At 44.2% G+C, this 25488-nt stretch overlaps 1 protein-coding gene across 3 annotated transcripts in view; it reads left to right on the top strand.

Annotated features, from left to right (window-relative positions):
* Positions 1 to 25488, top strand: part of MSH3 (mutS homolog 3) — a 252919-nt gene that overhangs the window by 139422 nt on the left and 88009 nt on the right. For all 3 annotated transcript variants that reach the window (XM_073679269.1, XM_073679248.1, XM_073679259.1), the window contains 4 exons: positions 5089 to 5276; positions 5355 to 5523; positions 15042 to 15106; positions 21004 to 21120. In XM_073679269.1, coding sequence (XP_073535370.1) covers positions 5089 to 5276; positions 5355 to 5523; positions 15042 to 15106; positions 21004 to 21120 — 539 coding nt within the window. The remainder of the gene's footprint in view (positions 1 to 5088; positions 5277 to 5354; positions 5524 to 15041; positions 15107 to 21003; positions 21121 to 25488) is intronic.

Genomic DNA, 25488 nt, shown 5'->3' with positions numbered 1-25488 from the left:
AAGGATGGGAGTGAGGGTGAGATGAAGCGGGAACATTGCGGGGGTGAGTAGTGGGCGAGAGGTGACAGGGGTAGGAGGCGGCCCGGGAGCGATGTAGGTGGGGTGAGTCCTAGTGGGGGACTGGTGGCCACATGTGAGGTGCTGCTGGGGGATAGGATGCCATCAGGGATGGGGAGCAGTTCAGGGATGAGTTGCAGTCTGGGGGAGAGGTACAAGCAGCCGGGGTAGAGATGAAGGTGAAGTAGCCGGGGGGGAGATGCAGCAGCCGTGGACAAGGTGATGGAGCCTGGATGAGAGGGTGCGGCTGGGGATAGGATGATGCGGCAGGGATGAGATGAAGCAGCCGGAGATGAGGTGATGCAGCAGGAATGAAATGAAGCTGCCGGAGATGAGGTGATGCAGTAGGAGTGAAATGATGCAGTCACAGATGAGGTGATGTAGCCGGGGTGAGGTGATGCAGCCGAGATGAGAGGAGGCAGCCGAGGATGGGAAGATGCAGCGGAGGATGGGATGAGGCGGCCGAGGATGGGATGGTGCAGGTGATGCAGCCAAGGATCGGATGATGCAGCTGGGAGCAGGATGATGCAGCCAGGGGCTCAGAAGCGGCTGGCAGGGGCAGCCAGCAGGGTCAGAGGCAGCCAGAGGGGGTTCGTTGCGGCCGGGGGGCCAGGTGCGGTCGGGTCCTGTGAAGCTGAGGGCCAGTTCATTTAGGGGCACGTTGCAGATGAGGCCAGATGAGGCCTGCAGATGGGCCAGGTGTAGCTGAGGGCCCAGCGCGGTCGGGGGGCACGGTGCGGTCAGGACCAGCGCAAGCAGGTGCAGCCAGGGGCCAGGTGTAGCTGGAGCCCAATATTGCCTGGGGTACGGTGCAGTCAGGGCCGGCATAGACAGGTGCGGCCAGGTGTGGCTGAGGGCCCGGTGCGGCCTGGGGTACGGACCAGACGGTCTTGGCTGCGGTGTGGGCAGCTGTGGGGCACCGGGTCGGGGCAGTCCAGTGTGGGGGTCCGCTGCACAGTCTATAGGCTGGGAGCTGCAGTGGGCTCCACGCTAGGCCAGGTCCGATAGAGGTAGGGCACCGAAGGCGGCACCGCCAGTCCCCGCACAGCCCACGGCCCCGCACCGCTGTGGAGGGTCCCGAGGGCAGCGCTGGCCACTCCACTTGGTCCGCAGCTGGGTATGCTGCGGTGGACCCCGTGGGAGCACCGATTGCCCTCCGCAGCCCACAGCTCTGTAGCACCGCGGGGGGCCAGGCACAGGTACGGGAGCCCAGGAGGGGGCAGGCCAGGCCGCGGTCGGGCCTGCAGCAGTGGCGGGGTGTGGAGGACGGGGACGGCGGCACCGCACTTACCGGTGGTCCAGGCGGTGAAGAGACGCACAGAGGTCCGGGGCTGCAGCAGCGCGGATGAGCGCTGCAGCCTTTGTGGGACCGTGCCGGGAGCGCTGGAGGCACCCGGGTGACGGCGGTGTCGGGGACGCAGGCCCAGGTGAGGAGCCGCAGGGCACGGCCGCTGGCCGCACACGGGCAGGCCGGCCAGAGGGTCTGGTATGTGGCCCAGATGGTCGGAGGGTGCCCGGGGGTGGTGTAGGTGAGGATGGTAGCGTGTAGGGAGGACAGGCGAGCTTGGATGCGGTGGATGGTGTCCAAGTGCCTGGAGCCTCCCTACGTGCGACCATCACCCCCGGCGGCCATCTTGTTCATATGGACTAGACCAAAGCTCTTTCTAAGGATGTCAGGGACAAGATCATAAATCTGCACAAAGCTGGAATGGGCTACAAAATCATAAGTAAGACGTTGGGTGAGAAGGAGACAACTGTTGGTGCAATAGTAAGAAAATGGAAGAAATACAAAATGACTGTCAATTGACATTGATCTGGGGCACCATGCAAAAACTCACCTCATGGGGGTATCCTTGATCATGAGGAAGGTGAGAGATCAGCCTAAAACTACACGGGGGGAACTTGTTAATGATCTCAAGGCAGCTGGGACCACAGTCACCAAGAAAACCATTGGTAACACATTATGCCTTAAAGGTTTAAAATTCTGCAGTGCTTGCAAGGTCCCCCTGCTCAAGAAGGCACATGTGCAGGCCCATCTGAAGTTTGCCAGTGAACACCTGGATGATTCTGTAAGTTATTGGGAGAAGATGCTGTGGTCAGATGAGACAAAAATTATGGACTATTTGGCATTAACTCAACTCACCGTGTTTGGAGGAAGAGAAATGCTGCCCATGACCCAAAGAACACCATCCCCACTGTCAAGCATGGTGGTGGAAACATGTTTTGGGGGTGTTTCCATGCTAAGGGCACAGAACTACTTCACCGCATCAATGGGGAATGGATGGAGCCATGTACAGTAAAATCATGAGTGACAACCTCCTTCCCTCCACCTGGACATTAAAAATGGGTCGTGGCTGGGTCTTCCAGCAAGACATTGACCCAAATCATACAGCCAAGGCAACAAAGGAGTGGCTCAAAAAGAAACACATTAAGGTCATGGAGTGGCCTAGCCAGTCTCCAGGCCTTAATCTCATAGAAAACTTATGGAGGGAGTTGAAGCTCCGAGTTGCCAAGCGACAGCCTTAAAATCTGAATGTTAGAGATGATCTGCAAAGAGGAGTGGACCAGAATTCCACCTGACATGTGCGCAAACCTCATCATCAACTACAAAAAATGTCTTACTGCTGTGCTTGCCAAAAAGTGTTTTGCCACCAAGTATTAAGTGTTGTTTTGCCTTGAGGGATCAAATACTTATTTCTCACTGCAAAATGCAAATACATTTATCTAATTTATACAATGTGATTTTCTTGTTTTTTTTTTTTTGGATATTCTATCTCTCAATGTTAAAATTAACCTACCCTTACAATTATAGACTGTTCATGTGTTTGTCAGTGGGCAAACTCCACAAAAACAGCAAGGGATCAAATAATTATTTCCTTCACTGTATATACACACACACACACTCTCAGATTAACAAAATTGTTGGTGTACTTATGTTAAAGTAGAAAAAATCCACAATGGTCACTGAAATAACTTGAACCTGACTCAATTTTAAATTTACTAAATATCAACTAGCACATCTCACTCAATCTCCCTAACACCCCCCACCCCCCCACCCCCCCACTTGAGTAAGGTTTCTGGAGGAAAAGTTTAAAAAAGTTACAAAAATACGCCATGTTGAAGAAAGGACAAAAAAATTGAGTGCATTTTTTATTTTGCGCCAAATTCATGGACTGTGTGCACCATTTTGAAAAAAAATTGATGCAACGATCAGCAAATACCACAAGACAAGAAAGAAGAAAGAAATGTGACTTCAATAAATTGCAAATGATGAATCTAGCCCTTTATCTTTTCAGCTTTAGCCAGATCTGTCAGGCAGTGAAGAGGAGGGCAGAGATATATACAAATCAAATAGATGGGAAGGTGCTCTGAACTGTTTGGCCATGCTAAGGTTGTACAGATCACCTGTGCTTGGTTTGAACAGTGATTGTGTGCTGACAGGCAATCGTTAACTTTTTTTTTTTTTTTTACCTGAACCTTTTGTAAATGTTATCATAGTGTCAGTGTGTTAATTTGCTCACCGATCTCCGTCTTTTCTGGTATCCGTCTCCTTTTCACTGCGCTCTCTGTAACCTGGGAGTGGCTTTTACAACATAAGCCTATGGCGTGTCAGAAAGAGGCGCCATAGGATTACATTGTGAAAGAGACTTCCTGCTCACACACAGAGCGCACTGTCATCAATGTCAATAAACCTCCTTACATTGGCATGCCAAGTCCAACTATGTCACTCTCCACAAGCAGAAACGGTTACTCCTTAGACCTCTTTACAGAGCCTCTCACCCATCCAAATCAGTTCTCATACTTTGCACTGACAAGGGGCAATACCCAGAAACACCGTGTCTGCAAATAGAGATTCTGATTTGGCTTTTATCCTAAGTCATATTGTAAGACTCGTTAAAGGGTTGATATTGACTTGTAGGATTGCTGCTTCCAACAGGTGTCGCTATGAAGTTCAAGTCCTCTTCCTCTCTAAAGAGGCAATTTTCATATATTAACACACTGACAGTGCACTAACATTTGCTCAGGTATAGTGAAAAAAAAAAGTTAATGGGAGTGCTTCTTTAAAGAGAACCTGTCAGCACAACTCTGTAAGACATGGCTGTAATTGCACTGTAATACTGTAGTACTGATTACATTGATACCTTTGGTGAAGAAATCTGCTTTGTTGTTGTTCTTTAATTGCAATTTGAAATTTTATGCTAATTAGATTTCGGTGCACAGGGGCGGACCATGCACTGGGTCTTCTCCTCCCTCTCTGTGATTCCCTGGACCCTCCGCTTGTCTCCGGTCTATGAATGACAGATCACTGCTGAGATTTCAAATAGTGGAGGCCGATCATTCACAGACCGGACACAGGCAGAGGTGCACCGAAATCTAAGGTTCTCTTTAAGCTGTAATGTTTTTGATTGGTGGGGGTTCCAGTGTACACTGATCACAAATCATAGGAATTTACCATTAATACCATTCTCAAAAGACAATTTATACTCCAGTTCATTTTTTCATTTTAATTAATACAACTCTATTAAACAACACATTGTGCCTTCAGTTTCAAATGACCTTGTTGGGAAAATCTTCCCTTCATACCAAAAATGGCTAAAATAACAAAAACATAATTTTTCTAAAATTCCAAAAAATTAAACCAGCTGAACATTTAATTTCAGCTTCATCCCATCATTTGTAGTGTTTCACATGACCTCACTACTGCTACATCAATCCAAGATATACCCATAATTGGTTTTTATTCTGCCTGTTAATTAGTGGTCACCCATAACATTCTTAAAAGCTTTTGCAAACTGTACAGCCACTCTCTCATCGAGATCCACTTATCAAAAAAAAAAGCCGACGTTCACTTTGCAGTTGTTGCTGCTGTAGGATGTGACAAGTTTCCCTGTTAGATGAGGCTTTTCTGTGATCGATACTTTTAATTGCCTTTTAAAGGTGACTAAATTTGACAAATGTTTGGATTAGATCAAGTTTCGACTTCGCCTGGTCTTTTAAACTACATATTTTACGATGTCGTTTTCTTTGCAGTGTTCCCCTCGGGAGTTCTTCTTAATCGTCAGCACATTGTGCAATTTAGAAGGCCAGCTTAAAGTATTGATTCCTGCCGTCACCTCTCAAGTTCAGTCAGCTTTGCTGAAAAAGATTTTTACCGAAGTCCCACAAATTCTCAGTCCGATGCAGAAGTTTGTCCAGGTGTTAAATCAAGAAGCTGTTAAGTAAGTGCTGATCGTTGCCTTGTTAATATACAGAAATTCCACATACAGATTTTGGTATTTAAAGAGCTTTGTTCCTAGAGCTGGAAATAAGACAGACCTGTTCAAGGACCTCACAGACTTTCCAAAAATAAAAGATAGGAAAGCTGAAATCCAGGAGGTAATTTCACAAATTCAAGGACATCTTAAAGAAATCCGTCACACATTGAGAAATCCTTCCTTATCTTATACCACAGTGTCTGGACAAGAGGTAATAGAACAATACATGCCGCAGAGATAAATGTTTGTTCAATGTTCTGACCTATCGTATTCCCGAGGCATCCGCTCTAGTAATGAACCATCATTAAGCAAACTGTTTTCTAGGACAGATTGTACACGGCTGATGTACCGTAAATAACACTATATTAATTTGAGACGCATAATTACCCATAAATATGGGTTTTGTCGAATTCACATTTTACATATAATACGTAAGATATTTTAATATGCAATGTGATTGACACATCAGGCTGCAGACGTGTAAAATTACTGTCCTCTGGATACTCATGGGATTTTTGGAGTAGGGTTTCTTAAGGGGAATCTGTCAGTAAGAACAACCCTACCTCCTCCCCAAACTGCATATATGGGCTTGCAGGTCTTCTAAATGTAAATTCATTGACATGTTTATATCTTCTATCTGTTGCTACATTGGTGAGTAATTAGCTAGTTCATTCATATTCAAATGAGACATTAAAGGGAATCTATCAGAAGGATCAACCCTCCTACGTAGTGTATATGGGCATGTAGGCCATAGGAAGCTGAATAAAATGACACCTTGATATCTGCAGTCTGATATCTTATTCCAGAGAAATCCACGTCTTTCTTATATGTAAATGGCCTCTTCCCGGGGCTATGGGGAGGACACTGATCTACATGAGAACCTGCCCCCAGAGATTATTTTTAACAAAAGGGGGAGTAACCAGTAAGACAAGTAACTAACTAACTGTTGAGAGGAGCCTGCAGATGTGTTAGATATAATCACCCAACAGTAGGTTGGGGGGTTGCAGCAACTATGGTGGTGGTGAGGCGGCAACGTTGGTATTGCAGGCTGTAGGCTTGTTTGAAGAGAGAGGTTTTCGGGTTCTGTCTAAAGGATCCGAATGTGACGGCTAATCAGATGTGTTGAGGCACAGAATTCCAGAGGATGGGGGATATTCGGGAGAAGTCTTTGAGGCGGTTGGGTGAGGAACGTATATGTGTGGAGAAGAGGAGGGGGTCTTGGGAGGGGATTAGTTTGGAAATGTATGGAGGAGAAAGGTTATAGAGGGTTTGTAGGCCAGTATTAGTAGTTTGAGTTGGATACGCTGGGGAATTGGGAGCCAGTGAAGGGATTCGCAAAGGGGGGTTGCAGAGGAGTAGCGAGGAGAGATGAAATAGTCAGGCAGCAGAGTTAAGAACGGACTGGAGAGGTGCAAGAGTGTTAGCTTGTAGGCCACAGAGGAGGATGTTGCAGTAGTCGAGGCGGGAGATGATGAGGGCATGCACAAGCAGTTTAGTAGATTAAGGGTTGAGGAAAGGATGGATTCTGAAAATATTTTTGAGCTGGAGGCGACAGGAGGTGGCGAGAGCTTGGATGTGTGGTTTGAAGGACAGGGCAGAGTCCAGGGTTACTATGAGGCAGCGAATTTCCGGTACAGGGGAAAGCGTGATGTCATTTATTGTGATAGATAGATCAGGTAGGGAAGATACGGGAGATGGAGGAAAGATGATGAGTTCAGATTTGTCCGTATTGAGCTTGAGGAAGCGAGGGGAGAAATAGCATATGGCTGATATACACCCTGGGATCTGGACAACAGAGAGGTGACTTCTGGGCCAGAGAGGTAGATCTGAGTGTTCTCAGCGTACAAATGATACCGGAAGCCATGAGACTTTGAGTTGTCCCAGGCAAAGGGTATAGATGGAGAAGAGTAGGGGTCCTAGGATGGAGCCTTGAAGGACACTAAACAGAGAGAGGGTGGCATGAAGAGGTAATGTGGGAGTGGGAGACTCTAAATGTGCGGTTGGAAAGGTATGAGGAGATCCAGGAGAGGGCAAGGTCTTTGACGCCAAAGGAAGAGAGGATCTGTAGTAGGAGGCAGTGGTCAACTGTGTCAAAGGCAGAGAACAGGTCAAGAAGGAGGAGTATATAGAGTTGTTCGTTATCTTTGGCTATAAGTAAGCCATTCATAAGTTTGGTCAGGGCTGGTTCGGTGTAATGGTGGGGACAGAAGCCAGATTGTCGGTTGTCGAAGAGAGAGTTAGATGAGAGGTGGTGTTTATATTAGGATGTTATGATACCCCACGATGTTTTTATTATGCAGAGATCATTCTTTTTTATCGGATTATTTATATAGTGTACCACAAGAAGCCATTTTGAAAAAGTTCCACATAAAATACAAAGACAGAATATGATAAAAATTACAAATTTAATTATATTTTTAGATGCCAGGTTCAGCCACAAAGTGACAGGCATTAGAGGGTTGTGACACTTCCATGTAGTTTTGAGACACTTTATTTTTTTTTCTCAAGTCATACTTCAGGAGAAGAGGAGCCATAATCCTTGCATCTGAAATAAAAATAAAAAATGAGGCAACATTGAGTAAAACAAATGATACCGTTTTGACTCTTTAGTTTCTCGGCAGATCTATGTGTTTTTAGTTACGTTCACTCTTCTGTGGTCTGGACTTGAGGATAAACTTGAGTTTTCCTAGAATTCAGAATGCCGGACAACCAGGGAAGTTCATAGAACTAAGGATGGAATTCAGCAAAAATGCAATTGGACAGAGTCATACTATCTATAGTCCTCAGCAAAGGACCACATTGGATGGTGATGCACTGGGAGCTAATGACAGCCTCCAGACTTAGGAGCTGTCCAGCTGCACGGTGCTGAAATGAACCAAGCAGGATTTTAGCTTTGAGGCGTCTTAGTGACCTTGCTGAGACCACCCTAAAATGTGCACAACTCTACTCAAAACTCTCATAGAAGCAAGTGAAGAGAAAATCACCCCTCTTTTCAAAGTGACAGCATTACTGGGCAGGCCACGGGTTGGGAAATCGTATTCCCAAAATAATCGTAAAAATGTGTTGGTCAAAACATAAAACCTGCATCTATCAGACATTTGTGGCAAAAGTTTCTCAATTTTCTTACAAACATTGTTTGTCACTTCCTCAGTTTGCAAGATCTCTGCATTCAGTAATGTAATGGTCACACAGATACATGGCTCGTTACACTGCACTCATGTAATGATCACACAGATACATGGCTCGTTACACTGCACTCATGTAATGATCACACAGATACATGGCTCGTTACACTGCACTCATGTAATGGTCACACAGATACATGGCTCGTTACACTGCACTCATGTAATGATCACACAGATACATGGCTCGTTACACTGCACTCATGTAATGATCACACAGATACATGGCTCGTTACACTGCACTCGTGTAATGGTCACACAGATACATGGCTCGTTACACTGCACTCATGTAATGATCACACAGATACATGGCTCGTTACACTGCACTCGTGTAATGGTCACACAGATACATGGCTCGTTACACTGCACTCTTGTAATGGTCACACAGATACATGGCTCGTTACACTGCACTCATGTAATGGTCACACAGATACATGGCTCGTTACACTGCACTCGTGTAATGGTCACACAGATACATGGCTCGTTACACTGCACTCGTGTAATGGTCACACAGATACATGGCTCGTTACACTGCACTCGTGTAATGATCACACAGATACATGGCTCGTTACACTGCACTCTTGTAATGGTCACACAGATACATGGCTTGTTACACTGCACTCTTGTAATGGTCACACAGATACATGGCTCGTTACACTGCACTCTTGTAATGGTCACACAGATACATGGCTCGTTACACTGCACTCATGTAATGGTCACACAGATACATGGCTCGTTACACTGCACTCGTGTAATGGTCACACAGATACATGGCTCGTTACACTGCACTCGTGTAATGGTCACACAGATACATGGCTCGTTACACTGCACTCGTGTAATGGTCACACAGATACATGGCTCGTTACACTGCACTCGTGTAATGGTCACACAGATACATGGCTCGTTACACTGCACTCGTGTAATGGTCACACAGATACATGGCTCGTTACACTGCACTCGTGTAATGGTCACACAGATACATGGCTCGTTACACTGCACTCATGTAATGATCACACAGATACATGGCTCGTTACACTGCACTCTTGTAATGGTCACACAGATACATGGCTTGTTACACTGCACTCTTGTAATGGTCACACAGATACATGGCTTGTTACACTGCACTCTTGTAATGGTCACACAGATACATGGCTCGTTACACTGCACTCTTGTAATGGTCACACAGATACATGGCTCGTTACACTGCACTCATGTAATGGTCACACAGATACATGGCTCGTTACACTGCACTCGTGTAATGGTCACACAGATACATGGCTCGTTACACTGCACTCGTGTAATGGTCACACAGATACATGGCTCGTTACACTGCACTCTTGTAATGGTCACACAGATACATGGCTCGTTACACTGCACTCGTGTAATGGTCACACAGATACATGGCTCGTTACACTGCACTCGTGTAATGGTCACACAGATACATGGCTCGTTACACTGCACTCGTGTAATGGTCACACAGATACATGGCTCGTTACACTGCACTCGTGTAATGATCACACAGATACATGGCTCGTTACACTGCACTCGTGTAATGGTCACACAGATACATGGCTCGTTACACTGCACTCGTGTAATGGTCACACAGATACATGGCTCGTTACACTGCACTCGTGTAATGGTCACACAGATACATGGCTCGTTACACTGCACTCGTGTAATGGTCACACAGATACATGGCTCGTTACACTGCACTCATGTAATGGTCACACAGATACATGGCTTGTTAGGCTGCACTCGTGTAATGGTCACACAGATACATGGCTCGTTACACTGCACTCGTGTAATGATCACACAGATACATGGCTCGTTACACTGCACTCGTGTAATGGTCACACAGATACATGGCTCGTTACACTGCACTCGTGTAATGGTCACACAGATACATGGCTCGTTACACTGCACTCTTGTAATGGTCACACAGATACATGGCTCGTTACACTGCACTCTTGTAATGGTCACACAGATACATGGCTTGTTACACTGCACTCATGTAATGGTCACACAGATACATGGCTCGTTACACTGCACTCGTGTAATGGTCACACAGATACATGGCTCGTTACACTGCACTCGTGTAATGGTCACACAGATACATGGCTCGTTACACTGCACTCATGCAATGGTCACACAGATACATGGCTTGTTAGGCTGCGTACCCACTATGCGTTTTTCAAGCGTTTTTGCCGCGGAATTTCCGCAGTGAAAATTCTTAAAATCCGCTTGGTAATACGTGCCTCATGGTCCCCAATGATAATCCGCATGTGCTGTGCACATGCTGCGGATTAACATTGCGGAAAAATACGCAGCATGTCCATTAATTTTGCGAACACACAGCGTAATCGCCGCCATTGACTTGCATTGGACCACATGACATCCGCATCACTGCATCTGCACATGCGGATATCACACGGTTCAATGTGCGGATGGTACCCAGGTCTGGAGAAGAGGAGACTCTCATCCAGACCCGGGTACCATAGAACCTGTTAAAAAAAAGAATTTAAAATAAAAAATAAAGATTATAGTTACCTTCCGATGTCCTCCCGGTGTTTTCTCCCCTCTGTCTGGTCTGCTGTATGGGTCGCGGTGTTGTGAAGGACCTGCCATGACATCATTGAGTCATGTGACCTGTCACGTGACTCAATGACGTCACCGCAGGCCTTTCACACCAACGCGAGCCGCCCAAGACACCGGATGCAGCGGAGAAAACACCGGGAGGACATCGGAAGGTAAGTATAATCTTTATTTTTTATTTTTTACCTTTCTTATTCTTTTTTTTTTTTTTTAACTAACTTGGGTCACACTACTATAAATCCATGTCGGTTGCATGGATTTATATAGTGTGAACAAGTTGTCAAGCACTTTCCAAGTGATGCTAAAATCGCTTGGAAGAGCGCTTGATAACCCGCATGCAGAAATGCATGCAAAACCGCTTGACAAACGCTTCTACCTGGCGGGAAAAACACATTTTAAAACCGCATGCATTTTTCCTGCCAGGGAGAAGCGGAAAAAATAAGCAGCATTTCTGCATCGTGGGCACATAGCCTTACACTGCACTCCTGTAATGGTCACACAGATACATGGCTTGTTACACTGCACTCATGTAATGGTCACACAGATACATGGCTTGTTACACTGCACTCTTGTAATGGTCACACAGATACATGGCTCGTTACACTGCACTCATGTAATGGTCACACAGATACATGGCTCGTTACACTGCACTCGTGTAAGGGGCTGTACACATGATCCGGAGACACTGCGGGTTTGAAGCTGCTTGTCTATGCAGCGTCAAACCCGCAGAGGCCGGATGTTATTGCATAGTGGATGGGATTTCTAGAAATCCCATGTCCACTATGTGTCTTTGTGCACCTGCGGATCACCCGCAGACACGGACATGCGGCGCATCTTACAGATCCACAGCATCTCAATTTCTCTTACGAGTCCACATGTGGACTTTTCCCATAGACTAACCTCTATGAGGAAAGTTCGCATGTGGAAAAAAAAATGGTGCCGCTCATTTGCATGATGAGTGGAAGCCGCGCGGCTATTACGCAGCATCTGGGCCGCAGGTGGCTCCTGACCATATGCACATACCCGAATGGTCACACAGATACATGGCTTGTTACACTGCACTCATGTAATGGTCACACATATACAGTAGTGTTCAAAATAATAGCAGTGTGTTCAAAAACATGAGTTAAGCACAAACTCTTTATACTAGGTTTTATTTACATGCATTGGGAACATTGCACACTGTTTTCTAATTCAAAACATGAAGAGAAATGTATAAAATTTTTAACTACTTAACAGAATATAACAAAAGTGAACACTGGGCTGTTCAAAAATATAGCAGTGTCTGCATTTGTCTTTACAAACTCACAATATGTACCCATTTTTTTTTGAGGATTTAGCATTCCTGTGAATCACTAACCTAATATTTAGTTGTATAACCAGAGTTTTTTAGAACTGCTTCACATCTATGTTGCAAAGAGTCAACCAACCTCTGGCACCTGTCAACTGTTATTCCAGCCCAGGATGCTTTGACTACATCCCACAATTTTTTGGCATTTTTTTGGCTTTGCCTCAGAAACTGCATTTTTTATGTCACCCCACAAGTGTTCTATCAGATTAAGTTCCGGGAATTGGGCTGGCCACTCCATAACCTCAATTTTATTGGATTGGTACCAAGATTTTACTCGTTTACTGGTGTGTTTAGGGTCGTTGTCTTGTTTAAACACCCATTTCAAGAGCATATCCTCTTCAGCGTAAGGCAGCATGACCTCTTCAAATATTGTAATATATGCAAACTGGTCTATAATCCCTGGTATGCCGTAAATAGGTTCGGCACCATAGTAAGAGAAACCTGCCCATATCATGATGCTTGCACCACCATGCTTCACTGTCTTCAGAGTGTACTGTGGCTTGAATGCAGAGTTTGGGGGTCGTCTGCGGCCCTTGGACCCAAAAATTGTATCCACTTCAGTACATGTCATTTTTTTTTTTTAACAGTGGGACTTTGCGGGGACTTCTTGTTAAGAGATTAGCTTTACACAGGCGTCTTCTAACTGTCACAGTACTCAAAGGTAACTTGAGACTGTCTTTGATCATCCTAGAGCTGAGCATTGGCTGAGCCTTTGGTATTCTGGCTATTCTTCGATCCATTCGAATGGTAGTCTTCCGTTTTCTTCCACGTCTCTCTGGTTTTGCTTTCCATTTTAAAGCATTGGAGATCATTTTAGCTGAACAGCCTATCGTTGTCTGCACTTATTTATAAGTTTCACCCTCTCCAATCAACTTTTTAATCAAAGTATGCTGTTCTTCTGAACAATGTCTCGAATAACCCATATTTCTCAGGCTTTCAAGGAGAAATGCATGTACAACATGTGCTGGCTTCACCCTTAAATAATGGCCACCTGATTCACACCTGTTTCTTCACAGAATGATTGACCTCACGAAATGAGCTCCACACTGCTATTATTTTGAATATACCTGCCTTCAATTAATTATTCATATACACAGATGCTAAAACATGCAGATCATGAATGCTGGATCTGTTGGTTTTCTTAGAATCTACTGCACCAACTGGTAAATTGTTTGACATGTGGTAATATAATGTATACCAAAAACAGTTATTAATCTAGTTAGTCATATTGGACTGCTATTATTTTGAACACTACTGTACATGGCTCGTTGCACTACTGAGGTCTCTTTTGCAGCAAACCGTGCACCAGTATGGGCATCACTGGACGGATATCAAAACCAGACATCAGCATCTACTGTAAGAATGATAGAAAATACTAGAATACAATGATACATGGAATAAAGACTCCATAAAGACGTTTGTAATCGCATTATATCGTCATACAAATCCTGTAATTATTCAGCCCTTATTATGACAAATTGTTTATTGTAATAATTCACTTTCTGTTGCTGAGAATAAACACTTTTTACCTCCCCTGGGTAAAGGTGACTAATGACCAGCTAATTAAAAGTGTTTTAATGTAATGCAGAAACTTACCTTCTAGAAAGGTATCCCAGGATGTGTCGCTATAACCTCGCTGCCATCAGAATAACAATATGGAGCAGTTTCTTTCACAGCTTTTTCTTTGAGTACGGCATGACCATCTTTGTACATCCTTTTATGTATTAACGTGTTGCTCTATTCTGGTGAGATATCACCTGTGTGCTGCAGAGATGAAATCATGTCAGGCTCCAGACTCAAATGTCATGCCAGGGAAGACAGAAGCTCAGGAAAGTCATGCAGCTCCTGTGTACGGCCAGAAACTACTGATGTTGACCGTGAATCCGGGGTTGTGTGAAGTGATCTGCTCATCTTTACCAGCAGTCCACATTTGGTTCATGATCTGCACTCTGAGGACCAGTGATCTAGATGATTTTGTTACTTAAGGGGTTTTCCCTTGAACAAAAGTTAATTTTAATCAATAGACCTTGGAATGATAATAACTTCCACAATTGGATGTGTTTAAACTAAATGTTCCTGTGCTGAGATAATCTTATAAATGTGCCCCTGCTGTGTACTGTGTAATGGCTGTGTCTGACCGTACAGGAACATGGTCTGATCGTACCACATCTCCTGGGCAGGGGAGGAAGCAAAAGAGTATACAGACAGAACAGCACAGCTGATTCTTTCTGTGAGGTAAAACATTTCCTTGTTTGTTTTTAAACAACTTTTTACTTCAAAGAAAAAATAATTTGCGATCACAGGCTGTTATGTCTGTATAGTTTTTTACTCCTCCCCTGTCCAGGAGCTGTGGTACGATCAGACCATGTCCCTGTACGGTCAGACACAGGCATTACACAGTACACAGCAGGGGCACATGTATAAGATTATCTCAGCACAGGAACATTTAGTTTAAACACATCCAATTGTGGAAGTTATTATCATTCCAATAGATCTATTGATTAAAATGAACTTTTGTTCGTAGGAAAACCCCTTGAATATATCATCCCATTTTGAAGTGTGCAGTCCCGATCTTCACTTTGTTTTTGTTTTTTTCCTTCCCAGTTTTTAATTGAAGTAAAGAATCCTTTGATTTCCAGTGTACCATCCAATTGGGTTTCCATAAGTAGGTATGTTATATATGAAAGACCATGAAATCTACTAACATCTTAAAGTATATGTAATGAGAGAAGAGCTGCATATTCCATTCTCACACATTTTTCTGGAGGTTATAGAACAGTAGGTTGTATATTTTAGCTTATTCTTTTGTCTTATTCCTTTGTTAATAAGTGACCAGTCATGTGCATCTTTCATTGCTGCTTTTATCTGCATACAATCATTTCTGCATTCTCCATAATAACACATGCAATTGCTGTTCCCTATAAATCTGCTGTACTGACTACACCAACAAGAGAAGTTCTGCGAGCTGGTGATATCAATAAGATCTTGCTCTCCTTAGAGTCTACATACTTATTGTGTATTTATGTTCAGTAAAATCATTAGTTTATTGTTGGTTAATAGATAAAAGATCAAAAACTGGAAAAATGTAGAATTCTGTATTTTGCCATACTGTATATAAGACCTTGATGAGAAGGCGATGCATACTTACATTCCGACTGAATTTCACAATAATTACATTTAATAATGATGTTTACTGGTAATGATAATCTACAACCCCCACTATTGGATATTGCATATCACAATTTACAATATGCAGTTATACTAGACTTCTCATTTAGTAGGCAGAATAGTATTCAGCTGCTGGCGAACTTCTGGTTACATAGGAAACTAAAGCTTCATGTCGCACATTTAATATGTCACAGGTCCGATAGGTTTCACCATCACTGCCCACCAGGAAGCCTATAATAAAACACTAAATATCACTCTTTAATGACACTCATCCCTTAACACACATGTTTGGTTATAGGGCTTCTTAGTGATCTTTCACTTTTAGGGTCCTCATTTATTACAATTATTCTTTTTCATGCACTAGTTCTGTGTCTTATTAAACACTCTTTAATAACACGCAGACAGAACTAACGCACGGAAAAAAAAAGAACAAAATCACAGCGTAATAGATGAGAATTCTAAGAATGAAAGATCACTAGTAAGTCATAAAGCCCAACGTGTGTTAAGGGGACGCATACACAAAAGATATAATTTTTCTGACATTTATCTCTCTCGACTCTTCCATACACAGGAGCCCTCCTGTGTGCTCTACAATACAGAAGCTGCCAGGTGGCAGCTTATCTTACCTACAACATAAGGATCAGAAATCGGACATGCCAGATCCTTATCTCCTGTGATATTATTTCGCAGGAAAAACTAATTAGACTGCTGGCAGAACCTGCAGATATCGGTGGATTCAGCAGATGTTAGTCTGTGTATGGGGGGGGCATTAAGGGGTGATCCACTACCTGGACAACCCCTGTTTAAACCACGTATACTCATCTTCCACACCGGTGCCGTTCCTGCAGCGTTGGCGCCGCTAATCCTGGGCTCGCGTGACATTTTGGCTATATGGCTCATGTGACATAACCAATCGGCTGTCTCTATTTCACTGCTGCGTTTTCGCTTCTTTCGGTGGGCTGAGGTTCCTCTAGCTGAAGTGAGAACACTGCAGCCTGAGCAGTGGCCACTAATTTGCTGCAGGACTCACGTGGTACAACATTCAGTGGTTGGTATTGGGGCTGTTGTGCTCTCACTTCCTTTCCTCGAACTACCAAAGGAGGAAGAGAAAGACAGCAGCCTAATAGTGACCACTGCAGGGCTCACGTGGCATAGCAGCACGCAGACAACACTGGTAGAACACAGGTGCAGGAGGCGAGTATATGTTGTTTTTATTTTACATGGGTGACTGCTTTATGTAAAAAGGGGTTGCCCTTTTTAAATAAAGCCCCTACTTCATTCCTTCCTCCCTCTTCTTCAGTTCCCACACACACTGTATATACAGTTAGGTCCCGAAATATTTTTACAGTGACACAAGTTTTGGCATTTTAGCTGTTTACCAAACATATTCAAGATACAGTTAAATAATCAATATGGAATTAAAGTGCAGATTTTAGTTTGTGGGTATTCACATCCTAGTTTTGAATAAGGGTTTAGGAATTACAGCTCTTTAATATGTAGCTGCATCCTTTTAAAGGGACCAAAAGTAATTGGATAATTATCACATAAACACTTTAATGGGCTATTCCATCGTTAATACATCATCAATTAAGCAGGTAAAAGGTCTGGAGCTAATTCCAGGTGTGGCATTTGCAAACTATCGCTGTGAACCCACATTATGCAGTCTAAGGCACTCTCAATGGAAGAGAAACAGACCATCATTGGGCTCAAAATAAAGAAGAAATCAATCAGAAAGAGGAAATGTTAGGAGTGGCGAAATCAACAGTTTGGTACATTTTGCAAAAAAAAGCTCACTGGTGAGCTTGGGAACTCAAAAAAGCCAGGAAAGTCCATGGAAGACAACAATGGTGGATGATCGCAGAATCCTTTTCCATGGTGAAGAAAAACCCCTTTACAACATCCACTCAAGTGAAGAATACTCTCCAGGAATTAGGTGTTTCTGTATCTAAGTCTACCATGAAGAGAAGACTTCATGAGAGCAAACACAGAGGGTTCACCACAAGGTGCAAACCATTAATCAGCCTTAAAAATAGAAAGGCCAGATTAGACTTTACCAAGAAAACATCTAAACAAACCATCGCAGTTCTGGTAAAGCAGTCTTTGGACAGATGAAACGAAGATCAACCTGTACCAGAATGATGGGAAGAAGAAAGTATTGTAACGGCTCATGATCCAAAGCACACCACATTACCTGTAAAACATGGTGGAGGCAGTGATGATTTCCAATGGCCCTGGATCACTAGTGTTTATTGATGATGTGACTGTAGACAGAAGCAGCTGCATGATTTCTGGAGTGTACAGGGCGATACTTTCTGCTCAGATTCAACCAAATGCAGCAAGGTTGATTGGACGGCGCTTCACAATACAGTTGAACAATGGCAAAGAAGTGGAATATCTGCAATAGCAGAGTCAATCACCAGCTCTCAACCCCATAGAGCAGTATTTCATATGCTTAAAGGTATTGTCCGGTCAAATCTCATAAGCCACTCTGTGTGATTGCAGACTTATGAATCCCCCCGGTGCATGCACTGTGCACTGCGGGGATTCCCCAGTTTTAGACCAGAGACTGGAGGGTGTGTATGAGTTATACATACCCCCAGCCAGTGGGCGCGGCCTCGCCCCATACACTTGTATTGAGTGAGGCCACACCCATCTAGTGGCACAGACTGCCAATGGGTGTGTCCGACTAGAGAGCGCAGCCTCGCTCAATACAAGTGTATGGAGAGCGGGGATATGTATAACTCATACATACCATCCCGTTTGGGTCTGAAACCAGCGAATGACCCACAGCGCGTGTGCTGGGGGGATTCAAAAGTCTGATGTCACACAGAGTGACTGTAGACTTATCAGTTTTGACCAGTCTCTCCCCTTCTCTCTCTCTCTCCCCCTCTCTCCCCTTCTCTCTCTCTCTCCCCTTCTCTCTCTCTCTCCCCTTCTCTCTCTCTCTCCCCTTCTCTCTCTCTCTCTCTCCCCTTTTCTCTCTCTCTCTCCCCTTTTCTCTCTCTCTCTCCCCTTTTCTCTCTCTCTCTCCCCTTTTCTCTCTCTCTCTCCCCTTTTCTCTCTCTCTCTCCCCTTTTCTCTCTCGCTCTCCCCTTTTCTCTCTCGCTCTCCCCTTCTCTCTCTCGCTCTCCCCTTCTCTCTCTCGCTCTCCCCTTCTCTCTCTCGCTCTCCCCTTCTCTCTCTCGCTCTCCCCTTTTCTCTCTCGCTCTCCCCTTTTCTCTCTCGCTCTCCCCTTTTCTCTCTCGCTCTCCCCTTTTCTCTCTCGCTCTCCCCTTTTCTCTCTCGCTCTCCCCTTTTCTCTCTCGCTCTCCCCTTCTCTCTCTCGCTCTCCCCTTCTCTCTCTCGCTCTCCCCTTCTCTCTCTCGCTCTCCCCTTCTCTCTCTCGCTCTCCCCTTCTCTCTCTCGCTCTCCCCTTCTCTCTCTCGCTCTCCCCTTCTCTCTCTCGCTCTCCCCTTCTCTCTCTCGCTCTCCCCTTCTCTCTCTCGCTCTCCCCTTCTCTCTCTCGCTCTCCCCTTCTCTCTCTCGCTCTCCCCTTCTCTCTCTCGCTCTCCCCTTCTCTCTCTCGCTCTCCCCTTTTCTCTCTCGCTCTCCCCTTCTCTCTCTCGCTCTCCCCTTCTCTCTCTCGCTCTCCCCTTCTCTCTCTCGCTCTCCCCTTCTCTCTCTCGCTCTCCCCTTCTCTCTCTCGCTCTCCCCTTCTCTCTCTCGCTCTCCCCTTCTCTCTCTCGCTCTCCCCTTCTCTCTCTCGCTCTCCCCTTCTCTCTCTCGCTCTCCCCTTCTCTCTCTCGCTCTCCCCTTCTCTCTCTCGCTCTCCCCTTCTCTCTCTCGCTCTCCCCTTCTCTCTCTCGCTCTCCCCTTCTCTCTCTCGCTCTCCCCTTCTCTCTCTCGCTCTCCCCTTCTCTCTCTCGCTCTCCCCTTCTCTCTCTCGCTCTCCCCTTCTCTCTCTCGCTCTCCCCTTCTCTCTCTCGCTCTCCCCTTCTCTCTCTCGCTCTCCCCTTCTCTCTCTCGCTCTCCCCTTCTCTCTCTCGCTCTCCCCTTCTCTCTCTCGCTCTCCCCTTCTCTCTCTCGCTCTCCCCTTCTCTCTCTCGCTCTCCCCTTCTCTCTCCCGCTCTCCCCTTCTCTCTCTCTCTCCCTCTCTCCCCTTCTCTCTCTCTCTCCCTCTCTCCCCTTCTCTCTCTCTCTCCCTCTCTCCCCTTCTCTCTCTCTCTCTCTCTCTCTCCCCTTCTCTCTCTCTCTCTCTCCCCTTCTCTCTCTCTCCCCCTCAATCTCCTCCTCTCTGTTCCCCCTTTCTCACACCCTCGGCCCCCTCTGTATCTCCCTCTCTGTCTCCCTCCCCCTCTCTCTGTCTCCCTGTCCCCCTCTCTCTGTCTCCCTGTCCCCCTCTCTCTGTCTCCCTGTCCCCCTCTCTCTGTCTCCCTGTCCCCCTCTTTCTGTCTCCCTGTCCCCCTCTCTCTGCCTCCCTGTCCCCCTCTCTTTCTGTTCCCCTCTCTCTTTCTGTTCCCCTCTCTCGCCCTCTCTCTTGGAGAAGTCCGTGTCCGGAGTTCTGTATCCGGACACTAGGTGTCTGGTACGAACCCCGAAATTTACAGTTCAGGTTCACTCATCTCTAATCAAGAGCCTTGCACTCCATCCCGTCCCCTCATCAATACTGGCGAGAAGATCTTGATGAATGGGAACCTTTGTGTACATGGCATAAATTGATATCACTTGGCAAGAAAGAGCAATTCTACAGCTTCCCTAGCTACCCGACCGTCGCTTTTCCTGCTGAATTCCACGTTGTCACTTTTAAACTTTTGGAGGAAAATGCGGTCACCTGTGAAGCTGGACTGGACCCTTAAGAACACACAGGACATGCACCAAAAACATAAGTATACAGCAGATAACCATCAAAACCGGATTCTTTAATCTAACCATTTCTTTATTCCTTGAAAATTTTGAAAAACCTATCCGTCACCATAAGTTTTCAATAAACCAGAGCAGTCACTGGTACTTATGTCATCCCCAAAGGCTGCGCATATAAGAACCTTACTAACTTGTTTTTATGTGAATGAATATAATATTGTGACGGAAAAGCCTGATTTGGCGTAAATTGGGTATTTTTACTGTATTTAGATCAGGAAATGTCCTTATATGCACAACCGTGTAATATAAAACTCTGCAAATGGCGTTCTCTGTGCTCTTCACCATAGTAACCCGCTGCTCTATTTATAAGAAAGGAAATGTGAAGCAACAGAGACGAAGTTCACCATAATTGTCAATCCACCTATTCTAAAGCTCCGCGAAAATAGAAAAAAAAAACCACCCGAGACTAATTGTCCCTTGTGATTACATAACTGATTGCTTGGTAACCTTGATTTCTTATTCTGATTTTAGTATATTTTTTTCTCTCCCTCTTTCATAGCACAAAAGCTGTCAGTCGCTTCCACTCTCCTTTTATCGTCGAAAATTACAGACATCTGAATCAGCTGCGGGAGCAGCTAGTCCTTGACTGCAGTGCTGAATGGCTGCAGTTTCTTGAGTGAGTTTCTAAAACAATAATTAAAGATTTATATAGGGTTTTATTGCTTTTTATTCAATATACACCGTTGGCCCAACATATGAACATGATGGGGAACTGTTCTTTGGACTGATGTAACCTATTGTAAATAATATGATCAGCACTATCGTACACAGAGTCTCCTTACTGTCATTATGATCAGTTCTGTACATGGCAACACTGGTTTCTGTGCTGTGTATAGGTATATATAGAAAAATACGCATCTGGTGTTACATCATGAAAGCGGACCTGAACAGCACATTTACATATTAAACATTGATCCTACTGCAGCCAAGCAGCATTTTCATAACAGAACATCAGGCTTCTTAGATAAGATTTTGATCAAAGTGTATAAGCCCACTGATCTGTCATTGTGACTTCTTTAGTGGATTCTTACTTTATTAGATGCAGCACTGCGTCACGAACATTGCTGCCACTACAATGTAGGACTGCTAGACAACAGCTCCTTTGTATTCTGCTTTAAGTAAAATACCGGTATGTATGTTCTGCCTGGTCAAGAGAAATAGCTCATCGACAGTATATTGACAGCGTTTGTCGAACTAGAAAATAAGGGAGTCCCTACTCTTTTAGGAGTAGCAGTGTATCTCAACCACTGCTGCTGCAAAACTCTATTTGTAGCGAGCGCAACCAACGTGCCCAATAGCAGCCATGCTGCCAGGCCACATTGCCCCTCTGACACCGCATCACAGAAGCAATGGCCACCATAGAGCACCAGCATCAAGGTCCCAATTCATGAAAGGTTTGAAAAGTTGCAAAATTTTTGCACAATGCTAATCTGCACAAAAATGTTGCGACATTTGGCATTTTCACACCATTTGCGCCTACATCTGTCAAAGTGGACAGGGCCTGGCGACTTCTGCTCTTCAAATTCATGACGAGCAGTGCCATTCCTTATGCCACAAATTTTACTCCAGTCTCGAATTGAGGGCGAGCACCACTCCACAAAGCTCCATTAATAAATCAGGTGTTTTGCACGCCACCTCGCTCCCTCATCAAGGCTGGTGTGAAAATCACCTCTCTTGATGAATCAAGGCCCAAGTGTTGATGTGATTCTGTGTTTTTGTGCTAAAATCCCTTTGAAGAGGAACATTCATTGGACTTTTTAGTTTTAAACTGTCTCTCTCCTCCATTTGCTGCCACTACACTTCTTCTGGAGCAATGTTTCTTATTCTTCTGTACCCTTCTGGTCCAAAGTTAAGTCACCAGTAATAAAGATGCAAATTTTACTTTCAACCAACTGGGTTTTTGCTTTTCATGCTCTATGGCCACGACCCCACTATCAGTATTTGGTCAGTATTCGGTGAGTATTTTTTCTCAGGAGTGGGAGTCAAAACCAAGGGTGGGTGATAAATGCAGAATTGGTGCAATTGTTTCTATTATACCTTTTCTCTGATTGTTCCTCTCCTGGTTTTGGCTCCCACTCCTGAGAAAGAATACTGACCGAATACTGAGTGGGGCTGTGGCCTCTAACTTATGAACAGAGGGGTACTGAAGAAAAGAGAAAACTGTTCCAGAATCATTGGAACAGCACAATTTAAATAAAATAATCCAGCAAAAGATTTGCTTTAAAAGAGATGAGTAAGGGAGTCTGGAGGACTCTTTAATGCCTAATTCCATTTAGAAGTTCCAAATAAATTATAAGTTAAAAGTTTACTAAATTCGGTACATTTTAAGTGATGCCAAACCTCATGGTCAGCTCTGTGTCCTAAGTTTAGTGACAGTGTTACCTTGATGTAAAGGCAAGAATAATCTGATATTGATTGCGTTGGTCATATTGCATGGTAACTCCGGTAAAATGACTTTGATGGATGATATGAAGAATTTATATATTATTGCGTGCTAATAATTATATGTGTATACACTCTGTGCAGAATTATTAAGCAAGTATTTGGACCATATCATCATTTTATGTAGATTTTCCAACTCCAAGCTGTATAAACGTGAATACTTATTGGATGAAGCAGATCAGGTGATGTGTATTTGTGTAATGAGGAGGCTATGCCTGAGGATATCATCACCCATCATCAAGGTGTGCAGAATTATTAGGCAAAATGGGTCAAAAAAGAGATTTAACTGACTCTGAGAAGTCACAATTTTTACAAGTCTTACAGAGGGATGCAGCACTCTAAAAATTTCTAAGATATTGGGATGTGATCACGAACCATCAATCGTTTTGTTGCAAATAGTCAACAGAGTCACAAAAACGTGTGGAGAAAAAAGATGCACATTAACTGTCAAAGATTTGAGAAGAATCAAGCGTAAAGCAATCAGGAAGCCATTATCCTCCAGTTCTGTCATATTCCAGAACTGCAACCTCCCTGGAGGGTCCAAAAGTACAAGGTGTTCAGAGCGCAGAGACATGGCCGAGGTAAGGAAGGCTGAAACCCAACCACCACTGAACAAGACACAGAAGTTGAAACGTCAAGACTGGGCCAAGCTATAGCAAGGCAAGTGGTGGAGCATTGTCCTACATAAATGGTTTTCATGAAAGATGCAGACTTTTTCCGGTACCACTTCTTAAAGAAAGTGTCTTCAAAAACCTGGCTGTAGGTTTAGGAGTTGATTTTGAGTCCATCTTTAACCCGAAAAGGTCCACCTAGCTCATCTTTAAAGGGAACCTATCATGTAGAAAAATGCTAGTAACCTGTAAATATGGGTAAGTTGTCTGGCTCCTGCACTTAGAGCCCCGCTGCCAGGAGGAAATTAACTTTATTCCTCCCAGTAGGCTCAGGCTTTCAGTCATGGGGGTGCGCTGGAACCACTTCAATCACCACTCAGTTCATAGTGCTCAGTCTATAAAACTTTAGAAAATCTGTCTTCAGATATTTCTTGTCCCAATCTTGACTTTTCCCCTTCTGTGTCCTGCTCAGTGGTGGTCGGGTTTCAGCCTCCCTTACCTTTTCCATGTCTCTGAGCACTGAACACCTTGTACTTCTGGACACTTTAGCACTGGAGGATAATTGGTTCCTGATAACTTCACATTTGCTTCTTCTCATTCGTCATGTTTGATTCTTCCCTAAAACCCATCCAGTGTGATAATATATGTGAGGCCAATGGAAATGTAGAGTCCCTGTGGGTGGAGATAAGGGGAGGAAAAAAGATAGGGATTTGTTAGAAGTCTCCAAATTTACAACCCCTGGCAAAAATTATGGAATCACCAGGCTTGGAGGATGTTCATTCAGTTGTTTAATGTTGTTGAAAAAAAGCAGATCACAGATATGGCACAAAACTAAAGTCATTTCAAATGGCAACTTCAGGGCTTTAAGAAACACTAAAAAAATCAAGATTAAAAATGTGATACTCAGTAAGGGTAATTTTTTTCTGACCAAGCAGAGGGAAAAAATTATGGAATCACCCTGTAAATTTTCATTTCCAAAACGAACACCTGCATCAAATTAGATCTGCTCGTTAGTCTGCATCTAAAAAGGAGTGATCACACCTTGGAGAGCTGTTGCACCAAGTGGACTGACATGAAACATGGCTCCAACAATAGAGATGTCGATTGAAGCAAAGGAGAGGATTATCAAACTCTAAAAAGAAGGTAAATCATGACGCAATGTTGCAAAAGATGTTGGTTGTTCACAGCTGTGTCTAAAATCTGGACCAAATACAAACAACATGGGAAGACTGTTAAAGGCAAACATACTGGTAGACCAAGGAAGACAACAAAGCGTCAAGACCGGAAACTTAAAGCAATATGTCTCCAAAACAGGAAATGCACAACAAAACAAATGAGGAACGAATGGGAGGAAACTGGAGTCAAAAAGTGGGAGGGCACTTCTAAACCTCATTTTTACCAATTGGCAAGACAGATTATGAAATGTACAGGTTGGGGACACTTGCATAAAAGTGATCACAAAATAAGTTTTCACGTATCCTTTAATAAAATGTGTCGTAGAGGGGCTACAAGGACACTGGGACAATGTTGTTGGAAAGAAAAGTGCACAAAGCAAATGGGATTCTTTTAGAAGCATCCTGAATAGGACCTGTGCACAATATATACTCTATGGGAATAAACACGCTAGAGAGAGGAGGAATCTACTACGGCTAAGCAGAGTTGTAAGGGGGCGCAATAAATATCAAAAAGAAAGTGTTTCAAAAAAATTAAAGAAGCATTAAATAATTATAGGGACAAAAAATTGTGTTAAAAAAAATAAAAAGGCAGTAAAGATTGTTTTGAACCCAGAAATAACCTGGGAGAAATGAGGGAAAGGCTGCTGAATTTTTTTTTCTCTTCAGTATTTATTCAAGAAAATCCCATGACAGATGACATGATTAGTGATGATATAAATTCTCTATTAAATCTCACCTGCTTAACCCAGCAGGAAA

This window comes from Phyllobates terribilis, unplaced genomic scaffold, assembly GCF_046119375.1.
Source record: "Phyllobates terribilis strain yellow unplaced genomic scaffold, ASM4611937v1 Scaffold_1__5_contigs__length_1240528914, whole genome shotgun sequence".
Lineage (NCBI taxonomy): Eukaryota > Metazoa > Chordata > Amphibia > Anura > Dendrobatidae > Phyllobates > Phyllobates terribilis.
Note: the sequence above shows the minus strand (reverse complement) of the source record. Positions and strands in the feature narration are given on the sequence as shown.